Raw genomic sequence first — 16,234 nt, forward strand, 5'->3', positions numbered from 1 at the left:
GAGTTTTTCTTCTTGTAGTTCGTTTTTGCAGAGTTTTTCTTCTTTTCATGCTTTTTTTTTTGCAAGTTTTGCTATATGTAGTGTGTGTCTCTAGGGAAAAAATTATATACAGTGGTGTTAATTAACCGTGAGTGCTGTCTCCTCTCCTGAGTTTTTAGTCATTGGTCGGCTGTGAGTTAGCGAGATGCTTTCGTTCAAGGAGCTGGTGGTGTTTCAGTCATTGGTCGGCTGTGAATTAGCGAGATGCATTCGTTTAAGGAGCTGGTGGCCGTCGCCCTGCATTCGTTCAAGGACTGAGGCAACATGACTTCCCCCTCTCTCTATATACTTGTGGCAGTCCCGCCTAAATTAATCCGGTTTAACTGCGCTAACCTTCATCGAAACGGTACCTAGGGTTAACATGCATTTAAAACGAAGTAATCCGGCAGTGCTGTCGGATAAAATACCGATTAAACCACTTGAAATAGGATCGACAAAGCAATCTAGAGAATGCAACATTCCACAAATTTTACAGCACAGACTATGAAATTGAATTATTATTGCAAACCAAGTTTTAATTTATAAAAGTACAACAGAGTTTTAAGTTTGACGGAAAACGAACGATAGTCTAGCGACGAAAAAGACATCATGATGAAGCCCGTACATGACGCCAGCCACATCCTCAGATGTACCACCTGAAAAACAAAGCCACAAGTAAGGCTTAGTATACTAATACTTAGCAAGACTTACCCGACTAAGCGTATACTTAGCCCTTTATCTAGACATGCAAGGTTTTTGGCTTGAGGGGTTTGGTTTGCCGAAAAACAGTAAGAGTAGATCCTTAATTGCAGGTTTTAGCTTGCAGGTTCTAGTTCAATTAACCATTCTAGGTGAGCATCTATCCAATAGCATACATGGTGAAAACAATTATCTTTTATCATCCAATCAACCATATTCATCATCATCATCTTTCACTTCTTACTCTATGTGGCAAAAGGATTAAGCAGTCCCAAACCGTGAGAAACGGACGATTCGAATCGAATTTATTAACCTGGCCAGGCAGACCTAACACACACGTATGGGAACAAGTCACCCACACGACTTTTCCCCTTTCTTTCCGGGTTGTGGATCAGGGTCACCCACCTCGACTACAATAATCCACGCCACAGTACGTCGGGTCGTGAGCCTTCTTGCACCCGCATGTGGCCGCATGAGAACAACGTTCAAAGAGGGTGAGGGAGAAGTCCACTCGCCGGGCCGATCAGGTACTTAAGCTTACCAATTACCATATTTCTCGGCATGTGGTTAGTACGTTCAAAAGCTTAATCACCACTACCACACACTGCGGCCTTATCATTTTTCACTAAACAGACGGGGCATCACAAGTACCACAGCCCCGCCCGTGAGCTTATAGTTTCCGCATGTAATAAACATTCAATTCCTAAAATTCTCGCGAGTGACAGAAAATCACTCGACTTCTACCGAACCATTAGCCTAGCCAACTAGCGACCTACACATACTAGTGTTCAAGCATAGGTACCTAGGATCATGCAGCTAAGGTTCCAAGCAACTCCTGTAAACTTAAATGCGCAAGTAGGTAGGAATAATAATAAGTTGCATAAATTTAAAATAGAAGGACATGCTCCGAGGCTTGCCTGGGAATAACACTAGGTCAGTGTTAGTTAGAGAAGAATTGCTCAACGAGCAGCTTCCTTCGTTCTTGTACATCGGGATCCACCCGTCCATCTTCTAGACGTATCCACCATTCACCGTCTTCTGCCTCGGCTCCGATATCACGTCATTCACGCGGTTCTTCTATCGTACCTAAATGAAATGTGACAATGCATATGTATGAATGCACAGTTTCGGGTTGCTCAACAATGTAGATGTTATTATTTCTTCTTCACGATAAAGTTGTAGTCCAATAAAACTCAAGTTAAGAAAATAACTATTTTATTTTCTACTTATTGGGCAGTCATTTACAGAGTAGTAATTTTATCTATACTAACTCATAAAAGAGCTGGGTGTGTTGCTTTTTTTATATAAGTACAGAAAAAACATTTCTACCTAAAAATAATTCTCCAGGCTAGGGAATGTAAGTGCTGGTAATGATATTTTAACTAAAGGTTGTACTCCTTAGGATGAGTTTGTGGTAAATTTTTCAGAATTAAAGGATCTACCCAGAAAGCATGAAAAAAATAAGATTCCTTTCTAAGACATGTATAAAGATAAATTTCTACAGCTAGTTCTATTATGTTTCAGAAGCTCATAATTTACCAGAATCAAGATGTAACCAAATAAAAGCTCCAGTAAAAATATCAGATTTTTTAGTTAAAAAACTATTTTTCATGATTTAATGTATTTCTCCTTACCAAAAATCATTTGGTCAAGTTGAGCTTAACTAAAAATTCTCAAACTTTTTATATAGTAATTAGGAACCAAAATAAAGGTACTATAAAAGTTTCAACTCATGAAACATAGTAGAACAACTTGGAGCAATAAAACCACCTAACCTAGGCATAAATCAAGATCTATTTCAAAACCTAAGTTAGGTGTGAGGACTGGCCATCAAATTTTTACACAAGACTACTCTACTAGCATATAGATCACTGGCCAAAAATGGTGGCCATGCAGTACATGGAACTTGAGATCTAATTAAGTGACACATAAAATTGCATTTAACATAGAGAAAAATACATTGCGAAAATAGAAAAGTGCATGTATAGAAAGTTGTAGATCTACTCATGGGGAACTCAGAACAATTAAGTTTGCATTTTTCTGTTTTCTCTACGATTTTTAAAAGAATTTCAAATTTTGCAGCAAGAAATAAAGAAAACCCAAATTAGTTTTACAGAATAGCCCCTGGATCTTGCACAAAACCCCCTGGAATCTAAAAATAAATTGCATAGAGGTCCCTGGCCGGAGGTAGAAGAACAGGGGAGTTGCGGCCGGCCGTTTTTCCGGCGGCTGTGGTCGCCGGCGGCGAGGGGAACAGGGGGATGAGCAAGAGGACGTCGAGAGGGACCTGTAGATGGTCTTGGACGGGGTTGGGGAGGCCGGATTGGTGTTTCCCCGCGGAGCAGTTGCTCCGGCGGCGGCGGCCAGCGGCGGAGGCGGTGTTCCGGTGAGGGAGGGGCGGCGAGGCTGGGCTGAGAAGCTTCACGGAGAGTCTAGGAAGGTATTGGGGTACTCGATTTGGGCCATGGGAGAGCGGACGGGCGGCGCCACGGCGAGCAGGGGCTCGCCGGCGTTCATGGAGGCGGGCGGTGGCGCTCCGGTGTGGCTGGGCTGTGGTGGAGGGGTCGGGGAGGACCAGTGAGCCGAGAGGGACTCGTTCTCGGGGGTGGCTCGGGTCGAGGGAGGGCGGAGGAGGGGGCTCCACGTGGAGGCCGTGGGCGGCGGCGCCATGGGCGCGACGGCGAGCTCGCCCGCGAGCAGCTGGGGGCAGGGGCCGGGTTTCCGTGTCGAGGGAGGGGAGGAGAGTGAGATGGGGACGCAAGCAAGCTGAGAAGGTGCTGTGCGGGTCGTGGACGAGTTGCACGGGTCGAGCGGCACGTGGCCGGCCATCCTCTACGTCGTGGCGAGCAGAGGGTGGCGGGGCGCGTGGCTAGGGATGAAAGCGGGAACAGGAAAATCCCGTCCCGACCGGCACCGTATACCGTTTAAATCAATCGGATACCGTATTAGCAGGAAAAACAGGAAACGGGAAAAAAATCCGGGAAAATCCGGCGGTTGCGGGAACGGAAACAGTTGGGATGTTTTCCGGACTGTTTTCGCGGTTCCCGTATTTATCTGGGAATGTTCCCGCGGTTGATTCCCGAATTTCCACTAACAAACCTCATATTCAGCCCACGTTTACTTCTTCGGCCCAACCCACTGCTGCCTACCTGCCCCCCGCCCGAGCCCCCACCCCGCCCAAACTCCAGCCTCTGCCGAACCCTAGCTAGCTAGCCTCAGTCTCTCTGTCTCTCCTCCCGCTCTCGCCCTTCTCAGGCGCCACCGCCCCCAGGCATTGGCCAGTGGGGCGACCAGGCCGCCGCCGTCCCCACCTGGTCACCCTCAGCCCAGGCCGCCGCATCTCTCAGCCAGCGCCCGTAGGCGGTGGGGCGTCCTGGCGTCCCACCCCCAGCCCCGAGGCCGCCGCGCACCCAAGCCTGCAGCTGGCCGCCGCCGCACCTAAAGCATGCAGTCGGCCATCTCCCAAGCCCGCTCACCCCTAGTCCTAGTCCAGTAGGGTGCCGACACCAAGTGCCTCCGATCTCCTCACAATTTTTTTATGCTTAAACTGTAGGACGACTTATTGACTGCTGCTGGAAGCATTTTTTTATCAAAGGTGCTGGAGGCTTTGGCAATTGCTATGCTTGTGTTGGGTACTCTCTGTCTGCTTTCTGTTGGAACTGTTGGATCACGAATATTTGAATTCTATTGCTGTGTGACTGTGCGTTCCTTCACATCACTTGCTTGAATGCTTGGTTATGTCTCTTATTTGTGTGTAATTTATGCATAGTTGGAACTATCTTCTCAAGCTTAATATTTCAAGTGCTTACATGTATATTCCCGTCTTGAGTTCCTGATTCCCGATCGTAATCGTCATGATCCTGATCGAACTCTTCCGTTCTCGATATTCCGTAATACCGATTTCGTTTTCCCGTCCGACATTCCCGTTCCCGATCCCGTTCCCGGTCAAAAAATATGGTTGTGGGAATAGTTAGGGGTTTTCCCGACTGTTTTCATCCCTACGCGTGGCGAGCGCGGGAGGGTGCCAGGGCGAGCGGTTTCGAGCGAAACCGAGGGTGTGCGAGGTGGATTTGGCCGGGGGCGCGACGCGTGGCCGACGCCGGCGGCGAACGCCGTCACGGCGAGAAATAGAGAAGGGAGATGGAGTGAGGGCAGTTTCGTAAATAAAGTGAAGTTCAAAACTCCAGTTTGTAAACTCCATTTTTATCCCTATTCCAAAGGTTAAATGAAAAACTTTTGAATATCAAACTTGCTTAAAATTTCGAGATCTACAACTTTTGTTTTAGGCACTTTTTCATTTGAGGCTTCGTTTGAAAAATAAAATTTGAAACTTGAGTGTATTTGAAAAGGTACTATATGCTTCGAAATTCAAAATTTTCTCCCATTTTTGTGTGATAACTCGAAAAACTTTGAACACAAAAGTTGTTCGTCTTTTGAAAACCTACAACTTTGGTTTTGGACAAAAAATTCAGTTGAGCTATATTTTAGAAATTATTTTCAAAGCATATTTGTTTAAAATTTGAAAAATTGTTTAAAACCTCGAATACTATGGTTCATTTGACCTGTCATTTTATGTGCAAAATTTCATATACACATAAACACACATACATACACATGCATATTCATACATACACATACATTAATTCAAGGTTTCCTATTTAATGATGCATGATTTGATGCTAATTACCCTGAAGTGGATATTTAAAAACTTGAGCCGTCACATTACTGTTCTCCGTCCCTCCCTTGACGTATAAAAGGCAGGGGGGCTCTCTTTGATATATTTTCCACACACAAGAACACACTTCTCTGGACTGGTCGCCGTGGGACTCTGCCCGACCAGAGCTCCTGGGCTGTCCCGACTAGATGATAGATTAGCCCACACTCACACTCACACCAGAGACTTGGGACGTCGGTCTCTCTCTCGCTCGTTTGTATCCCTCTACTGCAAAATGAAGCATGATACACGAGCTGCAGCGAATTGAACGTAGGATATTACGCTTCTAAGCGGTCCGAACTAATATAATGTTTGTGTCTTCGTGCATACTATCCGCCTCTAAGCGTGCAATCCTTGAGAATTAGTAGCTGGTGGTAAAAAAACACCGACAATAGGGCTGGCCATTAGTCGGCTGTGAGTTAGTGATGAACCTTCTGCACTGTATGCTTTCATTCAAGAAACTTGAGCACCAGAACAGACTCTGCATTTGACAATGCACACGGTTCCTGGGAACAGCGTGGGCTTTTAGCACCAGACCGTGTTGTTGTGGCATGCGACAGAATTACAGAAGACCAACATATGTGCGTGTGCGTATGCGTGTGTTAGTTACTAGTACATTGTACGATGTGCTGGTGTGATTGTTAGGTCTACGTACGGTCTCCGCTCGCTTTTTCTTGATCTTCCCTCTTCTCCATATCCTTCTTAATTGAAATATCTAGCAGTTAATATGCTGAGCGGCTGCCTAAAAAATATTTAATGCGTTTATATAGTAATGGCTGATTGCCAAATAAAAAAGATTTATGGCTGGCAACTGTTTTTGCTTGGGCAAGGGAAAGGAAAATGACTGCTTTTTAGCTAGCCGGTGGAGTAAAGGATTGAACGCTACTGGCAACTAATCTGAAAGATGGAAAGGCCGGCCTCAATCAAATAAATAATAAAAAAAAACTAGCTAGCGTACATGCTAGAAAACAACGGCCGGCCTGTAGCATGTTTGTTACAAGTATATGCTAGTACGCTACTGCCTACAGCCCACATGAGGCTTTGAGTGTGGCATCTCCTCTTCGTTGATGAGCACCACTGTTTCAGATTCGTCTTCTTCAGAAGTCAGATACTCGTCGTACAAGGATACAAAGAATTCATGAAGGGTTTTGGGGCCGTCTATGATCTGTGCCCTGCGTTCTTCGGCTGTGATCTGGAGATCCAACTTGCCTTCTCACTTGAAACCATATATCACGCGCTCAGAGTTCAGAAACTACTCAAGCCAGGCTTGAATAGTAACTGTCGGTCTAAACCGATGGAATTGGTGAACGGATCATATCTTCCTCATCAGTTGAAAAAAGATTGTGGCGTCGCATCGGCACACGACCTCGGTCCGTCACGTGATGCGGGAACCCGTGATGATTTAAATAAAGTCTATCCGTGCTGAGGAGAATCAAGTGACAGTCGCAACAAGTGCTGGCGGTGGATGCGCCGACGACACACGCATGTCCGCCGGAAACGCCGCTAGCCCGTGCCCATCGACCCGGCCGGCCATTTGGCACGGAGCGCCCCCGGCCGATGCGTCAGAGTTGACGTCACAGCTGCGCAACACACAGAGAGAGAATTTGAGTGTTTGACCCTCCCGGCCGGCCGCCCCTCCGTCCGTCCACACTCTTCAGCTCCTTCCTCCCCTTCCCAAGCAAAAGCCAGGACGCTACTACGCTAGGCTCCACCATAAATAGCAGCCAGAGGCAGCAGCTCGGCGGGCAGACCGGCAGAGCAAGACCAAGATCGATCGACACCACGGCTTGAGAGAGAGGAGAAGCAAGTGAGCGAGCGACCTGCCTGTTACTACTAGCATGGACGGGGCGGCGGCGGCGGCGGCGATTCGGCACCGGACGGTGGAGGCGAACGGCATCGCGATGCACGTGGCGGAGTGCGGCGGCGAGGAGGAAACGAGCCCGCGGGCGGTGGTGGTGTTCCTGCACGGCTTCCCGGAGCTCTGGTACTCGTGGCGCCACCAGATGGAGCACCTGGCCGCGCGGGGCTACCGCTGCGTGGCGCCCGACCTCCGCGGCTACGGCGGCACCGGCGCGCCGCCCGACGTCGCCTCCTACTCCGCCTTCCACGTCGTCGGCGACGTCGTCGCGCTCCTCGACGCGCTCGGCCTCGCCAAGGTACGCACACGCTGCAGCTTGCTCATCTCCATGTCCACATCGCTATACCTTGAGACTCGAGAGTAGAATTGCATTGGGAAGCACGCCCACGTCAACCTCTCGACCTATTTTCTTGATGTTTTATTTCTGGGGCGTGGCTTCTTTTCCATTTCACGAATTTTTGGAGACGTGCCAAATTAAAAGAAAAGTCCCAACCAGCTGAAGAAGATGCTAGCGCCTAGCGGGGCTTGATTGGGACGGCAAGCCAAATTTTTTTTTAATATATATACTATATAATAAGGAGGAAGCCAAAGGGTTTTTTGGATCGTTTGTTCCGTGCCGTCCAGAAACACGAGTCAACACATGATGTGCATGCGTGCGGTCACCGCATGCCGCTTCACCTGCTCCTATAAAATACAAATGATAAAATAAAACAGCTAATTAATCTGAAACCCTGTCCCTTGAGACTGAAATTTTAAAATGGCCACTAGCAAGGTTGCAGGCATTGAAAAATTGAAAAGAAGAAGAAGAAGAGAGATTGTTGTACCAATAACGTGCTAGCTAGTTTGAGTAGGATGGATGCATTGGAATTAACTCTATTTTGAAGTGAACCTTGACGGTGACTTTGTGTATATGCATGGTTGCTGCTGCACTGTGAATCTGTGATTAATCGACGCCGAACTGACGAAGCAGGTGTTCGTTGTGGGTCACGACTGGGGCGCCATCATCGCGTGGTACCTGTGCCTGTTCCGGCCGGACCGCGTGACGGCGCTGGTCAACACCAGCGTGGCCTTCATGCGCCACATCTTCATCCGCGCCGGCGCCGCCGCCGTCAAGCCCACCGACTTCTTCAACCGCACCTACGGGCCCACCTACTACATCTGCCGCTTCCAGGTACTCACTACTACTTATATACTGCCACTCTATCTATACGGTATACTAGTATAAAGTACTAGTACTATAAGGGATTTGCCTTATTAATTACCTGCCCTGCATTTCTACCGTATCGTATCACTTTGTACGGTAATTAACTTTCTGGCATTGGATAATGCCGCGGATCGATCAGATCCTGCCGCCGACCACCCGTAGATATCTCGCCTTCCTTCCGTACCATACACGGCGTCCATAATTTCAGATATATTGTTGCCTTTTTTATTCCAGCAAATTTATTTTTTTCCAAATAAAAGAGTGATGCGATCGATTTCAGCAAATTGATAACCTATCGAGGCGATACTAGATCACCAGCAGATCAGCAGGACAAAAAAAATGGCATGATGTCTGTGATAAGCAAACTTAATAATAATATCTTATTGAACCAACCTACTACTGCATGCTGCCAGCTGCGACATCTATCTGATCTAACACGGCACACGGGACACGACCACGGCAAGCAAGAAACTAAGGCCTTGAGTTCTCACTCCGTAAACACAAAAACACAAAATTTTACAAAAGAATCTTGCTAATTTAAAGCACTAAATGAAGTCTATTTATAAAATTTTTTGCATGGATGGGCTGTAAATCACGAGACGAATCTAATGAACCTACTTAATCCATGATTTGCAACAGTGATGCTACAGTGATCATCCACTAATTATTACTTAATCATAGATTAATTAGCATCATTAGATTCGTCTCGTGATTTACAACCCATTTGTGTAAAAAGTTTTGTAAATAGACTTCATTTAGTACTTCAAATTGGCAAGATTCCTTCGCAAAATTTTTTTGCGTTTACATGTAAAGAGAATTAAACAGGGCCTAAACGGCGTCGACCAAATGAAACAGCTAGCGCCGCCGCTGGTGCACGTCGTCGATCGCCGGCGGCCAGTCCTTCATCACTGGACGGAGCAGCAGCCGTTGGGGTTCTCGTCGTTGAACCACAGCGGCGCCTCGTTGGGCACGTACTGGTGGCGCGCGTGCAGCATCTCGGGCGGCACGTACTGGAGCAGGTGCTGCGGCGGCGCCGCCGCGGGCACCCAGCTCACGGCGCCGGCGCACGGGTAGTGGGCGTAGGGCGCGTGCGGGCCCGGGTGCACCATCCCACTGTAGCGCGGCGGGAGCGGGTACCCCTGCTGCGGGGGCGGCGGCTCCTCCGCGCCGCCGCCGTCGCTGACGATGGCGACGGGCCTCTTGGTCCGCGCCTGGATCTTCCACCTCAGCAGCGACGCGTCCAGGGACGACCCGGAGACGACCACCAGCCCCGTGTCCACCGACACCCACACCTCTTCCACCCCTGCATTGCAACGCAAGGCCATGTTAATTACTAGATCCAAGCGCGGCGGGCTTATGCACGGCCGGGCGGCCGGAGCCGGACCCGAGAGCACGAGAAGGATCGGACACGTATGTACCGAGGAGGTTCTTGACGGCCTTGCGGATCCTGCCGGCGCAGCCGTAGCAGTGCACGTCCATGCGGAGGATCACCGGAGCCATGGCCGCCGAGCCTCTTGCGTTGCGTGGTGGCCGGATCGGAGTGTGCGTGCAGCTAGAACGAACTGGGTGCGGCAATGGCTGGCTTTATGGAGAAGAGAGGGCTGGGGAGCAAATCGAGCAGGTGCGGGGGAAATGGGATCGCGTGATTTGATTTTGTCTGGTGGCATCCTTCGATCCCTTTCCATATGAATTAGAACGTACGCTTCCATGCATCGCGCATGTAAACTTGCACGTTGTTCTTGGCGCCGATCATTCGGATACGGATAGGGTGATGAACAAGGATTTTTTTTTTCTAACATTTGCACGTTCTTGGTGCAGGAGCCTGGGGTTGCAGAGAAGGAATTCTCCCCGGCCAACGCCCGGTACATCGTCAGGCAGATCCTGTGCAACCGCTTCACCTCCGAGGCGGCCGGCGGCGCCAAGCCGCCGGCGGCGGCGGACGAGGAGCCGCTCCCGCCGTGGCTGACGGAGGCGGACGTGGACCAGTTCGCGTCGGAGTTCGAGCGGACAGGGTTCACGGGCGCCATCAACTACTACCGCAACATGGACTGGAACTGGGAGCTGGCTGCGCCGTGGGCGGACGCCAAGGTGGCGGTGCCCACCAGGTTCGTCGTCGGCGACGGCGACCTCACGTACCACTACCCGGGCATCCAGGACTACATCCACAAGGGCGGCTTCAAGGCCGACGTGCCGCTGCTGGAGGACGTCGTCGTCATCCCCGGCGCCGGCCATTTCATCCAGCAGGAGAAGGCCGACGAGGTCAGCAACCACATCTACGACTTCATCTCAAAGTTCGTCTGATGGATCAGCAGCTCTCGGCTGATGTGGTGAAACATGGAATTGGGTGTCGTGTTTCGAATTAATCCCTATGGAATATGGATGCATGTCTGTTTATTTGGTTGTTAACTTTCACGGGAGCCAGTGGCTTTGCTCGACAAAACACATCAAAATTTGAAGCTCACATGTATCTCGAATTAAAAACAAACTGTAACATGGAATTTTTTAAAACACACTGAAACATGGAATTTGGTATTGAAATTTCAAGGAAGACCCTGCAACGACAAGTGGGTCCAAAGTAGATTGAAATGGACCTGGCCCCACTTGTCAGGGAGTGTTGGCAGACGCGTCCGGCGCAGGCAAAGCGGAACCCTTTCCGTTCCGTCTCTCTCGACGACTCGACCTTTTCGACGCCACAAAGCGAGGAGACGGAGCCAACAGAGACAAGTCCAGTCGAGATGGGTAGATGGCCGGCACTGGTGGCAAGCGCGGTGCGGCGGCCGCTCCTCCGCTCGGGCTCGACGAGGCTCCTGCTGCAGGGAGTGCGCCATCACCGTGGTAGCCCGTGCGCACAAGGGAAATGATGCACTTGGATAATTGGATGTCGCTCTTCGTCCTGAACACGGACAAACCGGGCCCTATGCAGTTTAAGAAAGGGTAAACAGCGAGCTCACCTCTGCTCTAGATTGTTTTCCTTCAATCCAGAACTGTGTCCTGCAATTTTGGGTTGCGTTTAACTGTTGTCATGTGTTGTGTATGACGCCGCCATCACCTGAAACTCTGGTTACTGAGCCATGCTGCATCTTCAGAACTGCGGTCATCAAACTGATTAAGAATTCCACCAAATTGCTGTCCTGTGTAATAGTGCTGTCATCGGGAGTTGCTTTCTGGTAGTTTTCTTGAGTTTGTGCTGTGATGTGTTTTACATTGAATTTAAGGAAGAACAGACGATTAAACTATATGATGCTGGGTCAGACTCAGACCTCAAGGATTTTCCATTGCTCCCAATTGTATGCGGGGCTAGGCAACTTCTAATAAATTGTTGTGCTGATACGATTAGGGATGGTCATGGATATCAGCCCATCGATTCACTTCACTGCAACTTAATTAATTAGTTTCAGTTTGTATAACTCAAACTGAAAGTGAGTTAATTGAGTTGGACCGTATCGATGGATATTGGATACAGATGGACTGCATCAGCTACTTGGGCCCAGTGCGGTTCAAGTTTGGCCCAACCCACCATATATACTTAGGCCCATGTGAGAAAGGACGGGCCCGCTAAGCTGTCCAGATCAACGCACAACATCAGTCAGCAGTCAGCAGCGGTTGTCGGGGGAGCACGGCACCTAGGCACGGGGCTCCAGAGAGCACCATGGCGGCGGAGGCAGCGGTGAGGCACCGGCAGGTGGAGGCCAACGGCATCTCGATGCACGTCGCGGAGGCCGGCCCGGAGGGGGGCGCCGCGCCCGCGGTGCTGTTCGTGCACGGCTTCCCGGAGCTGTGGTACTCGTGGCGCCACCAGATGGGGTACCTCGCCGCGCGCGGCTACCGCTGCGTCGCGCCCGATCTCCGGGGCTACGGCAGCACCACCGCGCCGCCGGAACCGTTCTACTACACTGCCTTCCACATCGTCGGCGACCTCATCGCGCTCCTCGACGCTCTCCGCCTCCCGCAGGTACCCCCCAATCCTCGCGGAAATTACTGGACCGTGGGTACTTGCCGTGGGTGGAGATTGACGTGCTGGCTTTGCGCGTGCAGGTGTTCGTGGTGGGGCACGACTGGGGCGCCATCGTGTCGTGGAACCTGTGCCTGCTGCGGCCGGATCGGGTGCGCGCGCTTGTCAACCTCAGCGTTGCCTTCATGCCCAGGCGCCCAGGCGTCAAGCCCGTCGAGTACTTCCGCGCCGCATACGGCGACGATTACTATGTCTGCCGATTCCAGGTGAGCAATTGCTCCTCCTGTGACCCTGTGGATGCGCCTTTCCCACCTAATCAGTAGCAGAGGGATCGAAGGCAATGTCGCTTCTGCAAATAAATGTTAGGCATCCGCGGATTGGTTGGCTATTTGTTTTAATTCGAGCATATTTTTGAACGTGATTAGTATTTGTGCACTGTTGGTGTGCTTCTTAGGTTTCCCCGATGTGGAATGAGGTGGCACTGGAGTGGCTGTGTGGTTTGCTTGTGGAGAGAGGAGAAATGAGATGAGATTCCGCTTTGTGCCAATTTACTGAATCTGATGCAGACTATAGTGGTGCTCCAGAGAGTCCAAACCTAATCCCAAAGTGGTGCTCTCATGTGTGTTCATCATGATGCATTAGTGGCACCCTTGAAAATGTCAATAAATTCTGGATTGGTGCCTTGAAGTTTCCCATCAACCGATCTTTCGAAGTTGCCTTTGTTTTTCTTAGTTGGGTAATAGTTATTCTTCCGTTTGAGTTATTTACCGATATCTGTTCTCTAGTATGTGAGTAATTATCACCAGCAATTTGAAGTTGTGGAATACTTGCATCAACTTGGGACCCTATCTGTTTTTGAACTTCCATATTTTGAACCTAAAAAGGTCAGAGAAGTAATGCTGATTTTGAAAACTTACCTTCTAAGTGTCACATTGATTGGCAGGAACCTGGAGTTGAAGCTGAATTCACTGCTTTTGACTTGAAGAATTTCTTCAAATTGGCATTGACTGTTCAAACCATAGGTTCTTCTACTATGAACCTTCGAAAAATGCAAGCATACAATAAGGAAATCAAACTCCCTTCTTGGCTCTCTGAGGAAGATATCAGCTACCTTGCAAATGTGTATGCAAAAACTGGATTTGCTGGTGGGGTAAATTACTACCGCTGCTTAGACCTGTAAGTTTTCAAATAATTTGAATTTCATAAGCGTGAAATCAAGTCATGATCTTCTGAATACATAACATTTTCCTAAAACCTTTCGGCACACACCATCTTCTAAACCACACATGTATCACCTATTTCCATTTTACATGCAACTCACAGGCTGCAGTAGTGAGATGCAGTGTAGAGCATTGCAATTTGCAACATGTTGATATCAACGGCAATGCTATTGTCTCAAATATTATGCCTTAGGATTTTATCAGCAGCAATTGTAGGATAGAAATCAGAAACAGAGATATGTATGATTATCACTACATTTTGTTTCAATTTACCTTGCGAGTTCGACGTGCTTGACTGTTTGTGCAACTCATTGCTTTGTATCAATCATTCTCCTCCCTTATCGTCCTGCTGCTGTAATGTCATTCAGCAGTCATCAATAATATAAGAATCGCCACATCCTCATGTCTCCAAAATGGTAACATTGATTTTTTCGAGCAGCAGTATCTCACAATTAACATAAACCATGGTATAATATGTAATTTTAGTAAGTTACTGGAAACCTACATCAATGTTTGCAAGATGCTGGAAAGATCTCTATCATCTCTTTTTCTTTGTAAAATATATTTTGAACTGTGTTGCCACGAAATGTTGAACATATTAGCCATAAAGCAACTCCTGCTTGAACTACAAATCGTTTCGACTACTAGAGTATTTTTCAACTACTTTGTTTCTATCCATCGTCACAATCTTACATCATTGTAGAATGGATAATTGCATCATGCATCATCATTGCCTGCATACTGCATCATGCATGTATCAGTAAGTAGTTCAATCTAGCTGACATGTGTGCACAGGAACTGGGAACTGATGGCTCCATGGACAGGAGCAAAAGTGCAAGTTCCTACTAAGTTCATTGTTGGGGACGGTGACCTGGCATACCATCACTCTGGAGTGAAAAGCTACATCCACAAGGGCGGGCTCAAGAGGGATGTGCCTATGCTTGAGGAGGTGGTGGTTATCAAGGGCGCTGGGCACTTCATCCAGCAGGAAAGAGCACAAGAAATCAGTGAGCACGTCTATGACTACATCAAGAAGTTTGGAACTGGTGTTTCGACACTAAAAATCTCGAAACTGTGAGATTGGTGGCCTCTGTACAGAACCCAAATAGTCTGGTAGTTTTGTAGCGCTGTACATTTTTTGCGCTTGGAACATATAGTCCATACGCATGGCATGGAGATTTTACATTTTGTAGAGAGAGCGAGGGAGTGAAGGTGTTTGTTCATCTTTGGCATGTGGTATTTCGTCTACCGCTTAAGAAAGTGGAATCGTCTTGTAAGTTGTAACGCAACATTTCTAATGCACGCAGCACCCTGCAAATTTTTCCAGTGCAGCAGACACTAGAAAACTTTGAATGGGGTCGGTTGAGACTCGTATCTGTGATATGCATATAAATTAATGTATCATTTGTTTCTCAATAGAAAAGGAGCGACCGTTCTTGTTGTGACCAAGCAAGTGTGCTGAACACGCCTTTTAATTGTGCAATCACCAAATTGCCCGCAGCAAAAACGACCTACCTAACTGATGAACTGAATATGTTCAGAGTTCTGATCCTTTTATCGTCGATCCTGAATCTCGCAACCTCGTCATGGTAGGTTGACCATCGAGTGCGGAAATTTGTCGCATTTTCGTTAGCACTTTCCAGTTCACGAGCAACAAGAAGAAACAAAGACACCACCAGGTTGGAACAGCAGGAACAGATGATGACGGCTGGGGAAAGCGCGGGCCGCTGAGCTCAGCAAAGCAACACGTTGCCGGGAAATCCGGCCGGCAGCCTGTTTCTTCTCCACCGCCGTTGTCATCATTGCAACTGTTTCTTCTCGTACTGGAGGCAGTCGCTATCTTGCAGTCGCAGTAGCGACTGCAGGCGATCTCCGTCCCAACTTGCGACGTTCGCGTCTCGACGCTGAAGCCTGAAGTACAGATGCCTTCGGCGATGCCTCCAGTACGACGACCAAGACTGCAGAACGCCGGCATACAGCGGTGCGTCGGCGAGGCGGCGACCCCGGGGGTGGACTGTAAATGAGATACCGACCACCCCGGACAGTATCCCAAATACCGTTCACCGCGGATCCCCAGTAGCCGTTGGATCGGACACGTGTCCTTGTTGTCTTCCTCGCGCGATCGCAGTGCCCCCTCGGCGATACGCTGAGGTCCGGCCTCCGGCGAGCCGCGCCACCACCCGACAAGGCGGTATGGACAGCGGCCGCAGAAACTTCCTCTGATGGACATGGCAGATTGCTTCGGATCGATGCGTCGTTGTCACTAGCAGCGGGGCACTCAATCTTGATCTGCAGCCACCGTCCAGCTCCCTCGTGCGTAGGAAGGGGTCGACGACGACGACGCGCGGCGCACGGACTGCATTGGTCAGATCGCCGCCGCCGAACGCCTGGACCTGGGGGTGACCAACTCCAGGCTGAATATGTTCAGAATTCTGATCTTCTTATCGTCGATCCTGCATCTCGCACCCTCTTCAAGGTTAAGTTAACCGTCCCCTGAACCTTTACAAAGATAGTGCCGAAATTTCCCGCATTTTCGATGGCTTTTCTTTCCATTCCACGAGCGAAAAGA

The 16,234-nt window shown here is 49.0% G+C and overlaps 2 protein-coding genes across 3 annotated transcripts; both read left to right on the top strand.

Moving 5' to 3' along the window:
• The first annotated feature begins 7,063 nt into the window (after positions 1–7,063).
• Positions 7,064–11,031, top strand: LOC120649201 (epoxide hydrolase A-like). Its single transcript, XM_039925925.1, has 3 exons — positions 7,064–7,587; positions 8,260–8,460; positions 10,312–11,031. Exons 1-3 carry the CDS (start codon positions 7,270–7,272, stop codon positions 10,792–10,794), a joined length of 1,002 nt encoding a protein of 333 aa, XP_039781859.1. The 5' UTR covers positions 7,064–7,269; the 3' UTR covers positions 10,795–11,031.
• A 972-nt stretch (positions 11,032–12,003) lies between these two features.
• On the top strand, positions 12,004–15,039 carry LOC120649200 (epoxide hydrolase A-like). Of its 2 annotated transcripts, none has more exons than XM_039925924.1 (4): positions 12,004–12,445; positions 12,529–12,711; positions 13,389–13,621; positions 14,490–14,660. In XM_039925924.1, exons 1-4 carry the CDS (start codon positions 12,143–12,145, stop codon positions 14,512–14,514), a joined length of 744 nt encoding a protein of 247 aa, XP_039781858.1. In that variant the 5' UTR covers positions 12,004–12,142; the 3' UTR covers positions 14,515–14,660. The 2 variants fall into 2 exon arrangements, with proteins under 2 accessions (XP_039781858.1, XP_039781857.1); XM_039925923.1 differs by having other exon boundaries at positions 12,072–12,445; positions 14,461–15,039.
• The last annotated feature ends 1,195 nt before the right edge of the window (positions 15,040–16,234 follow it).

The sequence above is a fragment of the Panicum virgatum genome, chromosome 9K (assembly GCF_016808335.1).
Source record: "Panicum virgatum strain AP13 chromosome 9K, P.virgatum_v5, whole genome shotgun sequence".
Taxonomy (NCBI): domain Eukaryota; kingdom Viridiplantae; phylum Streptophyta; class Magnoliopsida; order Poales; family Poaceae; genus Panicum; species Panicum virgatum.

Bases quoted from the DNA above. Each gene is read 5' to 3' on its own strand.
- LOC120649200 (XM_039925923.1), top strand. From the start codon at position 12,143: ATGGCGGCGGAGGCAGCGGTGAGGCACCGGCAGGTGGAGGCCAACGGC. The intron at 12,446-12,528 runs GTACCCCCCAAT...TTGCGCGTGCAG, and splicing joins ACGCTCTCCGCCTCCCGCAG to GTGTTCGTGGTGGGGCACGA. The intron at 13,622-14,460 runs GTAAGTTTTCAA...ATGTGTGCACAG, and splicing joins TACTACCGCTGCTTAGACCT to GAACTGGGAACTGATGGCTC.
- LOC120649201 (XM_039925925.1), top strand. From the start codon at position 7,270: ATGGACGGGGCGGCGGCGGCGGCGGCGATTCGGCACCGGACGGTGGAG. The intron at 7,588-8,259 runs GTACGCACACGC...CTGACGAAGCAG, and splicing joins ACGCGCTCGGCCTCGCCAAG to GTGTTCGTTGTGGGTCACGA. The intron at 8,461-10,311 runs GTACTCACTACT...TTCTTGGTGCAG, and splicing joins ACTACATCTGCCGCTTCCAG to GAGCCTGGGGTTGCAGAGAA.